This window comes from Typopeltis vanoorti, chromosome 18, assembly GCF_054136105.1.
Source record: "Typopeltis vanoorti isolate ZY-2024b chromosome 18, IOZ_Tvanoo_1.0, whole genome shotgun sequence".
Taxonomy (NCBI): Eukaryota; Metazoa; Arthropoda; class Arachnida; order Uropygi; family Thelyphonidae; genus Typopeltis; species Typopeltis vanoorti.
Window position 1 is genome coordinate 102,724,927 of NC_143566.1, and position 12,377 is coordinate 102,737,303.

At 36.3% G+C, this 12,377-nt stretch overlaps 1 protein-coding gene across 1 annotated transcript in view; it reads left to right on the top strand.

Annotated features, from left to right (window-relative positions):
* The first annotated feature begins 3,242 nt into the window (after positions 1-3,242).
* Positions 3,243-12,377, top strand: part of LOC150097000 (ATPase family gene 2 protein homolog B-like) — a 59,783-nt gene continuing 50,648 nt past the window's right edge. Inside the window, exon 1 of the mRNA XM_090408108.1 lies at positions 3,243-3,339. Within this exon, the coding sequence (XP_090264234.1) occupies positions 3,243-3,339 (97 nt within the window). The remainder of the gene's footprint in view (positions 3,340-12,377) is intronic.

Below are 12,377 nucleotides of genomic sequence, written 5' to 3' on the forward strand. Positions count from 1 at the left end.
AAGTCAGAATATAATAAAAATTAAGAGGAAGTGAAGTACGATCTTCTGGCTAATAAGATAGGACTGTGTTTTGATAGCATTAAAATTAACTAGATTATCTTCATCCCATTTGAGAATAGTGAGGAGATCAGTGTTTAAGACATTTGTTTTGGAAGATCTTGATTGAATCATTGAGTGCTACAAAGTTTGTTGAATGAAGTAAAGGAATGTAAAGTAAAACAATGTCATCAGCAAACCATAGATTGCATTTGAAGCTAGAGAAACAAGGTCATTAATATACAGGAGGAAGAGCAGGCAGAGTACAGAACCCCGGTGTATTCCAGCATTGATAAAATAAAATAAATTTTGAGAAGTCACAAAAGGTAACAGTGAGACTTGTAAAGTCTCCCTTCTTGCAAATGGTAGCTTGGTAAGAAGATCTTGATGACAGACACAATCAGATACCTAGGAAACATCAAGATGTACCACATGAGTTTCTCCAAATCATTCCATGTCCTGTTTCCAAAAGCAGGTAAAGTTAATGAGGAAGTTTTCTGTAGAAGAAGAATAGCAAAATTCATGTTGGCAATCACTAATTAACTGATTGTTCTCCAAATAGTGAAGGAGCTGATTCTTGGTGACCTTCTCCATCACTTTCAAAAGTATTGAGGTGAACAAGAGTATTATACTTTGATGTCTTTATCTCCTGTTTTAGGAAGGCTTTCTTCCCTGTTTTTGGGTAGATGCCAAATGCATATGACAATCTCATATAGGTCATACAGGATGGTGTTAATTCTACTCAAGTTTTTAGCATATCTGGACCAGGAAACATTAGTATCAAAGCTATTGAGTATTTTTCTGATGTATTGAGGAATTTGAGAGAAAAGATGATACCAAGAGGTGTGCCTTGTCTTTAGGAGATGTCACTATTGTACCTTTTAGGATGATGGAGGGAAGTGGAAACATAGTAAGGCAGAAGCTTTGCCCAACAGCCTTGGCAAGTAACAAGAAGACGATTGTTATTTAAGGAAGCTCGTTGAAAGTTTATTTTTCACTTGATTAGAGTATAATAAATTTAGTTTAATCCTTTATCCAAGTGTGAGCAAACAAAGTTTGCACCTGAAAGTATCTTCAGGACTGGGGTAAAGTGGTACAACACCAGGGCAACTCGTTGCAAAGGTGGAACAAGCTACCAACTCTCCTGTCTCAGTATCTCCTATAATGCAAAACACATCTCCTTGCGGATATTTTGGCAACTCCTATAGGTAGCGATGACCTGCTAATGCTTCTGCCTGGTATCTCAACTTGGGCCTGGCTCCCACTGAAGAGACCTCAATAAAGGTCGAAACTAGTCTGGGTAGTGGCCCTTCCCTTAATGCATAACATGAGACATATCCGCAAGATGTGTTTTGCATTATAGGAGATGAGACAGGAGTGTTGGTGGCTTGCTCCACCTTTGCAATGAGTTGTCCTGGTGTTGTACCACCTTACCCCAGTCCTGAAGATACTTTCAAAGCGCAAACTTTGTTTGCTCACACTTGGATAAAGGATTAAACTAAATTTATTATTTTAAGGAAGCTTATTGCTTTCACACATATTTCTTATGGGTGAAATATGTGATGGTTCCCTAGTTCATTATCATATGGAGTGAATGCTTAGCAATGCATTTCATGCACTGCATATGTGAAGAAAGAGTGAACATAGAAACTAGAGAGACCTTACTTTGAAGATGAGACATGGCAATAAACACTTCATGTCTCTATTAAACAGGGTGGTGATTCAACCAGCAATGAAAGTCTACCACCTAAAAGTGTGCTTGGTATTTCCTTCAACCAAGGAAGATATGATTATAAGGCAACAATACTTACCTCGATCTCTGTTTGTGAAAACCCTGTCACATGGGATTGACTTAGCTAGGAGAGAGGCAATATATAGCCTCTCTCTCAGCCCCATTAATGCCCAATATACTTACCATTTAAGAGTATAGCTTATTATCAAGTTGTAAGTCAACAGTTAGAATTGAAGAAGGTAATCAAGTATAAGATGATATCTGTTCTGTTATTCATTTAGATCAGGCATGGCCAACTTCATTCTATACAAGGGCCAATATATGATGAGTGGTAGGTCACGGGCTGCACACTTTTAGACAGAACTTAAATAAAAATAAACTCTACATTTTTTCAAGGCAATAGTTATATGTATTGAATTACTGAATTGGATTTTGAATTATTGAATTGAATAAAGAATATAAATTGTTTCCGTCATCAGAAATAATGATAATAATTATTATGTCAATCAGAAAATATGCGGTCAAAACTAATAGCTAAATTGATAATACATATAATTTAATATAGTTTTTATCCTGCTGTGGGCCACAAAATCACATTACGGGCTGCATGCTGCTTGCGGGCCTGCTGTTGGCCACCTATGATATAGATTATGAATACCACTCCCCTTCACATTATAAAGGGGAGTAGTATTTAAACCTGCTATATTATTATTACACGATACCTCCAAGAACTCATTGTAGGAGGGCACTCTACTACACTACACTACACTACACTGTACATTTCTCACCATCTTCCCTATTACTTAATTCTCCAACTACACAGAACGTCTACTACCAATCACCTACATCAACGCCATCTACTGTCCACAACCGTCACCACTAGTATTTTTTATCTGTATATTACATGTGTTCTGAAGGGCCAATTTGTCTGTATGAAGGATGAAAAACCAGAGTTTCCGGGAGAAAAAACCCTGCTACCTCCGTATGAGATCGGGTAACTCGCCTTCAATTGCAAAAGTCCATATAAAGATTCCTCCCGTCATGACGAGAATTGAACTTAGGCCTTTTCTAATCGAAGGGCGCAACGTACCGTCGTTCTTCCAATTGCGCTACAGAGGCAATATGACCAAGCTCTAAGAGGATTGATGTGGTTAATACTTTGGAAGACTGATGATGTTGCATTTGATCTGTTATCTGTAAGTCGTCACATTGGAGACTTGACAAATAACAGATTAATTTGAAAGAAAATAAGTAAAAAGAAGATTGTAAATATAAAAAAACTGTTCGATAAGTCCATGCAAAGTCTAAGCGATGGCGCCACTAGTGCGTATCATGGTTATTTTTAGTTCCTCCAACAGTTGCCAGCAACTGTTGGAGGAACTAAAAATCACACACACACTGTTTCAGTCAGATAGATCTATTACTCTGTGTTTGGCATTCATTTGAATCAACCAAGTACCGTGATTTGTGAAAAATGGATGAGAAAGAATCTTGTGTAGTGATTAAACTAACATTACCTTTTGAAGGCAAAATGGCTCAGGAAACCAAAACTAAGCTTGATAAACATTATGGTGAGTCTGCACCTTTGATTAGAACAGTTTATAAGTGGTTTAGTAACTTTCAAAGTGACCATATGAGCACAAGTGATGCTGAACATTCTGGACACCCTGTTGAGGTCACTACTCCAGAAATTATAAAAAAATCCATATGGTGATGGATGATAGAAGAGTGAAGGTGTGTGAAATTGCTAATACTGTGGGCATCTCAAATGACTGTGTATATAATATTTTACAAGAACATTTACATATGAGAAAACTATCCACAAGATGGGTGCGGCGTTTGCTCACACTGGTTCAAAAGCGTCAATGTTTGAACTGTTTGAAAATTGTTAAATTTACGCTACGAAGTCCTTTCGCTCCCCCCCCCCCCATACACACACTGCAGATTTGGCTTCCTCAGACTGCTATCTATTTCCAAACATGAAAAAATGACTGGCAGGAAAGAGATTTTCATCAAATGATGAGGTGATTTTCGATACAACTGCCTATTTTTAAGAGTTGGACAAATCATACTATATGGACGGGATCAAAAAACTCGAGCAGCATTGTTGGACTAAGTATATAGACCTCAAAGGAGATTATGTTGAAAAATAAATGTTTGTCCCCAAAAAATTATGTTTTCATTTTTGCACAGACTTATCAAACAACCTTTGTACAAACTTAATAACGTAGTACTATCATAGTATCCTGTACATAACATAACAGGACATATTGGGAATTGGATATCTTTTGTTTCTTGCAGTGTTCAAATACTCCTTGACCATATTTATAAACTGCTAATGGCCTTCTCTTGTACTTTGTCATTAACACTGTTCTAAACCACATTCTAATTTTGTTGTAATTCCTGTCTGTGTAGTTCCACATATACCCTTGCTTAACAAATTATATTCTCCTCCATCAAACCGGGCTTCACTGATACTTATAATTTTTGGCCAAGACAAAAACAATGCCAAAATCTCTTCATCCTTATTTTTAATACTTCTGGCATTTGGTATATATGAATTGCAATATCTCCTTGGGTCCACCGATAGACTTATCTTTCAATAGATATTCTATTCAGATTTGAGACCTGAAGAACTACTTGCAACATTCTTTGTTCATTCCTCTTCTGACACTCATTCATTTATTTGAGAGGTACCTGTGTATGCACACACACACCACTCACCACTCACTTCCATTATTATTGTTCTAGTTTCCCTGATTCTGCACATCAACTCTCTAATCAAAATTTTTTTTCAAATACAACTCCAAATGAATTTAAATGTGTACCATCATTCATCAAATCCACTTCATACAACCATTTCTCTTACACAATGCCCTGACTCATTAGCCATCTTAATCCTTCTCAATTCATTCCTATCATGTTACCCAATAACAGAAATTATGGACACGTTTCATCCAATAAAGTGGACCTCATTAGCGAACAACTGCTATATATATATATAATAATTAGTGTAATAAATGAGACTTCCCATTATGAACCTGACTACATAGAGCATTTTGTATATGTGTATATACTGATAATGTGGCAGAATGATACTATATGATTTGTCAAGGGGAAATGAACTACAAAACGGTACACAGTTATCTTTAAATGATGAAACACAAAATACCCAGCCCATCTAAAGTTGGATGGTTAGGCAATTACTGTTTGTACTTCAAGCAAGTAAAATAAACATTTAATGAAGTTAGGGAAGAATACACTGTGAGAAAATTTATTTCTATAGTCCAATCAGTTTTGCTTATATTACAAAAGGTTATTACAGTGATCCCTGTGGAACTGATGAACTTGTTGCGAGAGTCCTACTCAACTGGCAACGTGTATTGTATTGAACCTTAAATTCCTTAATGTTCCCAGCATTCACAATGCATTCTGGCAATGTGTCCACTTACTCTCTGCTCTCCATTTAAAATATATATTCCTCACATTCCTCTTTATAACTTTTAGGGATGTCCTCTCATTCTTTCTCTCTCACCTTCCACTCTTTTTATCATCTGTTCTGTATTAATCTAATAAAATCCCTCTCCTCCTAGCCACTAGACCCTGCAATCTATGTCTGTTCCTTCAACTTCTCTGTAACCAATGTTTCGGGGCTTGATATTACCCTGGTCATTTGTTTCTTGATGATCTCCAGTGTTTTCATGTCACAATGAAAACAAAGTGACCAATACTTATACATTGGTAAAACCTGTCTTTATCCCTGCTTGTCAATGTGTCTTGTAGCAACTATGTAATGTGCCCTCTGTACCTCAGTCCATTGTCAATCATCACCACCAGATCTTGAAACTCGTCCACTTCCTGAATCCCAGTTCCAGTAAACATATCTTAACAACTGCTCTTACATCAGCACCCAGTCCTAGATATACAGACCATTCTTGCCCTTTAGTGGATCCCACAATAGCAGAATATTTAATATTACACAATTAATCAACTTTAATTCTCAAAGATGTTTCAAGTGTATTTACATTGTATGCGATTGTTCACATTGACTATATTGATCATATTGTTATTCATTAATTTGCACTTCAGTTAATGTTTTCCTGGTTCTTTACTGTTAGCAGATAACATTTGGTCAAGTCTACTTAACTATCTACTTGCAATGACCTACAGTTCTAGATGATAATGCTTTGTTGGTGAGTAAGCATATATATATATATATGCGTGTGTATTTTTTTTTATTTGTTTGGTTTAATAAAGATAAAAATTCTTGATTTATATATTATATAAATGCAGTTGAGATTCTTTTTTATGATAATCATAAATACATGAGGGTTTTGAACTTATTCTGGTATAGAACATGTTTAAGCCTTTCCTAAGTATGTAAAAAAAAAAAGGGTGGTGGCAGCAGCAGGGAGGAATCAACCATGTTTCTAAAAACTGCAATTTGAGAACAAATACAACCAAAGGGATAACACTAAAAAAGACAAATAAGAGATGCAAGAAGAGAAAAGAAAAAAAAAATTATTATAACAAGCCTCCATAGTGTCCAACTGGTTTTGGGAATTTTCAATCAGCAATATATCATATATGCATATATACTTATTCACAACATATTTGAGCAATGCATTCAACACACTAATCCAAGTAAAAAATCTGCACCTCACTGTTCCCTCTTCACCACCATTACACAACTTACAGGAATGGCTTCTTGTTTCCACTTTCCATTCTATGCATAACCCTTTCTGTATTAATCCTGTAAAATCCCCTATGCAACTTAAAACATCTCTAAATTAAGTATGGAAATGGAAAACAGAAGAGCTGGTATGCTTGGGGAGCCAGATAAATTCATATGGAATAAGAGAAAAAATGAGCCAACGCGCACACACAGAGAGAGAGAGAGAGAATGACAGCTACTAGTGACCATATTTCAACACAGTATCCTATGTATGGTCTGACAAGTGTCTTACATAGTGTCACAACCACCTCCTTACTAGTCACTCCTAATTTCAGACCACCATGTACAGAATATCATACATAATTTCCAATATGTACATATACACCTCTTGAAGCACAGTTCTGTCATTACAGTATATAACTCTTTGCCTTTGGACATATTGCAACACTCTACATATTGTATTAATATTAAAACTGTAACCCTCATTCATCTGTTCAAGTTAAAGGCAATTTGTTTAAGTAACCACCTTTAGGTTAATTTTTTGATAATGGCAGATTCATTTCTAATACCTTCATTATTAATATGAATCTGCCACTATTTCATCTTCTAATTTTCCACTGAATTCTCATATCTGTAGTCTATAGTCTAATCAACTGTTTATTTTCTAACTCAGTTCTCAGATCCATAAGTTAATATATTTGAACCCCACCTTGCATGCTGTTACTTTGGTGTTTTTGCTAACTTTTCTCTTATTCCATTAGAATTTTCCTGGTAGAAGGTGTAAGATGCTATGAGTCAAGGTTTTTTGAAGCAGTAAAAGTTGTTTTTGAAAATAGTCAGCCACAATTGATTCATTTGTTTTTGTTTGTTGTGTTTTTAAAACTTTTATTTTTGTTACACTATTGTATGTCATGCCACCAATGTGTAGAACAATTGGGAGCAATTTCAATATGCATAATTAGCTGCACCATGTGTGAAACATATTCTCTTCATAGAATGAAAGATTTATAGAAAGGGAATGAAACTGATGAGCACTTGAGTCAAGAGTATTTTCAGGCAGTGCAAGGTGAACAACAGCAACGAGTTGAATGATGGACTGCAAGAAAATGTGATCGTGAATGGCAAAGTTGGTGACGAAGGTACATCCAGTAATAGTAACAGTAAGAATGAAATGATGGAAAATGAAGTAAAGGGCCAGATGTTAATGTAAGAGATAGTGTAAAAAGTTTTTTACCTTGGGTATAATATATGTTAAAGATACCAAGTAATTTTATAACCTTGGTTTTAATCCTTTTTCTAAAATGTATGACATCATACTTTTCCTTGGAGATGTTTTACATTTATGGGAAATACTAAAGAAAGTGATCAGAACTTAATCCATCTTTACCACAAGTTGCCTTGGTGTTGCACCACCATCATAAGTCTTGAACCACGTTCAGGCGCAAACTTGACTTACTTGTCTGTTTGCTTAGTTGGTTTTAATTCTTCAAAGGATTGAAACCAAAGTTATAAAATTACTTGGTATCTTTAACATAAGAGATAGTGTACTTATGTGTTATTCTCCACAGAACAAAATGCGACAGTGAAAGATAGAGAGAAAGCAGAGTATGAAAGAGTGAAAGGAGGAAAATAAGAATCAAATTTTATATGGCAAGGAGAGTGTAATGAAATCATGTTTCCCTGGAGCCAGGATTTAAGGATGCAAAGAAGGTAGGTGAAAGAAATAATTTTTGCTGATGTGATTAATTTTGAGTAGGTAATAAGTGTTTTTATTTTGTTCCCACCCACAAAATGTTATTTACAAACCTATAGTATATTTTGTACTGAGTGGGCTAAGGATTTTTTTTTAATATATATATTTTTTAGTAATTTTAATTTAGTTTTTACATAGTGCAGAACCCCTGCTCTAGAGACCAAATGTGGAACTTTTCAAACCATTTCAATAAGCACCTTCAATAAACAGGACAGTGTCTCACACTCGGTGAAGAAATTCAGTTCTGACCTAAAGATAATCATAGACATCCATGCCCATACAGGGGATTTCAACCCACAGCCTGTTGATTAGAGAGCAGGTATGCTAACTACTTAGCCAACCAGGCTGGCATGGTTAGCGTACCCACACATGTATGCATAATGTGGTATGGGGAAGAATATGAAAAAGTTGCTTGTACAAACGAATAAGATGGATGGGAGAAGGTAAAGTTGAGATCTGCTGCCATGGTACGATGGAGGTGAGCAAAATTAAAGAGCTATAATTGCAAATGAGTCAATGCACAGGTTATGTTGAAGTATGTATGGAGTGAATTTGATGAAAGGATTGATATAAGGCTGATTTGAATGAATTTGGAGTTAGGTATCTCGAGAAAGCGTTCTTCGATGAGAATTTGGAAGTACAGTCAGAGAAAATAGAATGTTTAAGAGGGGATGCAGGTGAGTGTAAGCACAGGCAACTTTGGGGTGAGTAATTAGGAGAGCAATCACATGATGCTGAGTGTAGCTTCATAGGTTCTTAATTTTGTTGAGATAATCAACACAAGATATAAGGGAGGTTGTGGGATGATTGGAATACAATTCCCTTCAATACAAGAGAGAATGTATATGGCATGCTTTGGCAAATTCCCTCCCTCTCTCTGATCTTTCTAATTTATGTCTCCTATGGGGAAAAATTAGAAGGATGAATGGTCCCAGAGAGGGAAGGTGATAAAACTTATAAAGTTGCTAAGAGATAATTACCTGAGACAGCATGGAAATGGAGGTTCAAGAGTGCTGGATCTGGTTATAACATCAGAGAACTTAGCTGTGATCAATCCTAGCTACACTGCCTCTGCTTGGGAAAAGTGATCATGTAGTTTTGACCTGGGAGATTGGCAGACATGCAGAATTTTCTGTTAAGAAGGGGCATATGTGGAATTATAAAGAAGGTGATTATGACAAGCTGAGAATTCAGTTTGTAGTGATACCATGGCACAAGCATTTGCAAGGGATATATGTTGGCAGCAAAGTAATATGTTCAACAGGTGTTTGAAGAAAGCAGTATTAGATTATATAGGCCATGGGGTATATAAGAGTCAGGCAGGAATTAGATGGTTGAATAGGTTCAACCAGTAGTTGTGGAAGGAATATAAATAAAAAAGGCGACCAGCATACCCATGACCAGTACAAAGCACAGGCAAGAAGGATCACCTGTATGGTAAGGAAGGCCAAAGATAATTATGAGAGGAAGCTAGGTGATGAGGTCAAAATAAATCCTAAAGTATTCTTTCACCATAGCAACTAAAAGAAAGAATGACATTAAAAGGAGAACTTTTAAAGGTGCTGATGATAGGAATAACTTTGTATCATGATACTGATGATAACTTTGTATCATCCACGTGGTGATATTGCAAGACAAATTGACGCTGACAATGAAAGAATAGAGGTTGATCAATTGCAGGTGCTTAAGGTATTGCAAAAATCTTAATGCCAATACTGCATTGGTATTAGATGGTATCAGGCTGTGTGTTACAAGAATGTGCAAGGGAATTAGCATCTCCTCTGAACAAGCTGTCTGATTTAATCCTCAGTTCTGAGAAAGTTTCAGTTGTGTGGAAGGAGGTCAAGGAAGCTTCCAGGCTTCAGGAGTATGTGGTTAAGGCATCGGAAAAGTTGGTAAAACACAGAATTCAAGACTGGGTGGACAGGTATATGATACTTTATAGGGGCAACATGGTTTTGTGAAAGTTAGGTGTTCCTTAGTAATTTACTTATTTTTTATAATCAAGAGACAATTATTGAGCTGAATAAAGGAAATGGCTACTGAGTGCTACTGCAGGATTTTGTAAAGGTGTTTTGACAGGATTCTACATGGAACATGCTTGCATAAATTGGAGCAGGCAAGAATGGATATGAAGCTATATGTGAATTAGAGGGCGACTGATGGACAGATATCAAAGAATATGTTATGAATGGAGAAGGAGTTGAATCCAGAAGGCAGGTGACTAGTGATGCAAAGCAAAAAAAAAAAAAAATTGGTCCTCTGATGTTTAAAATCAGTGATATAGGAAATGATCTGAGGAGAAATACTCAGTTTTTTGCTGATGATGCAAAGCAAACAAAAAAAAGCGATAGTTAATGAAGTTGTACAGATTTTGAATGTTGACTTCAGAGATGGGCAGTATAAGCAAAGTATGGCTGTTATTTTAACGTAGCCAAATGTAAGGTGATTCACTTTGGGAAGAAGTGATCACAAGCAGTATAGTATATTGATAAAACTGAACTGCAGGAAATTGATGAGGCAAGGGATTTTGGAGGCAATTTTGGATAGGAAGTTGAAATTTAGAGGTCATATTGCAAAGGTGGCCAAAACAACATGATTTGGTTGTTGAAAGTGATATCTGGTCAGCTGGATTTTGGAGATTAGTGGTGGAGAGGAATCAGAAGTGACAAAAATTGTGGCAGATCTATGGATTTCTCTCTACTAGAATAGATTAAATGTCTGTTTGCTTCAAGAAAAACTGGCTGACAGGCAAAAAACAAACAAACAAATAAACAGAGAGGACATGATAGAAGCATGTAAGTTAAAGATGTTTTATAGGATTGATACCAAAGACCTTTTTTCAGTACATGGCAAGAAAGGGGAGAAAGAAAGAACAAGGGATCATCCTCTAAATTGTGCAAGAGTAGTTAGCAAGGGTAGTCTAGGTTTTTTGATTGGAGGGTTTTGAATGGATGGATTAGGTTTCCAGAGGTAGTTATGGAATGCTTTGTCAGTGAATGAGTTCAAGGAGTGGTTATAGTAGGTATTATGTGCATAATGAGTCTCCTGCAACGAGTCTTCTGAATCCATGGAAATATGCCCATATAATTTGTCTGCCTTTCCATCCATACCAGCTCTACTTATTCTGCTGTCATTTTTAATTGCTATTGTTATTTAAAATGGTGTCTAAATAGCTGAAACATTTATTTGTAGATTTTCCATTTAAAATGCATTTGATTTCTGTGTTTATGTTTACAATATTTAGTTTTTTTATTGCTGGTTTTCATGCCAAATTTGTTATAGCAGTTGGTCCTGAAGTCTTATAATTGACTTCTGTATTGGATTTATTAGTATCTCTTTACACAGTTGGGAGAACATCGGATGATATGCTCTTCGACTGGAAAAGAATGGGTTCTACACTTGCCACAATGTTGGCAATCTTTATGTGAGCTGTTTCATTTGATCATGAGTTAGCCAGTCTCAGATGGAATGAGCAAGGTTTTCCTACTGAAGAAAAGTCAAACCAGGTAGAGAATATCCAATTAACAGACAAAAAATACTATGTAGTGTAGATAATACATCATATAGTGCAGAAGTGTCTCACACTATGACCCTACATGGAATCCTAGATCACATTCTGTAAGAATGAGACATTTAAACTTTGACGTCAAAATTGGAATGTCTCATTCTTACAGAATGTGATCCATATATCTTTTGCATTGGTGGAACCGTGCTCCAGGAAATTGATGAGGCACGAGATTTAGGAGTGTTGGTGGATAAGGAATTGAAATTTAGGGGACACATTGCAAAAGTGGCCAAATCAGCTCAGGTCTTAGAGAAAATAGTCAAGAGGAAAATACAAGATTGGATAGAAGAAAATGGGATACTGTATCGGGGACAGCATGGTTTTGTGAAGGGTAGGTCATGCCTCAGTAACTTGCTCACGTATTATAACACAGTGACGGCTGAACTGGATAAGGGTAATGGGTTTACAGTGATTCTGCTGGACCTTGCTAAGGCCTTTGACAGGATACCACATGGAATTCTAATCAGTAAATTGCAGCATATGGGAATGGACATAGGGTTGGTGAGATGGATAGGAGGGTGGTTGACGGAGAGATATCAGAGAGTGGTTTACTCAGGAGTAGAGTCCACAAGACGGCCTGTGACTAGTGGTGTACCACAAGGATCTGTTCTTG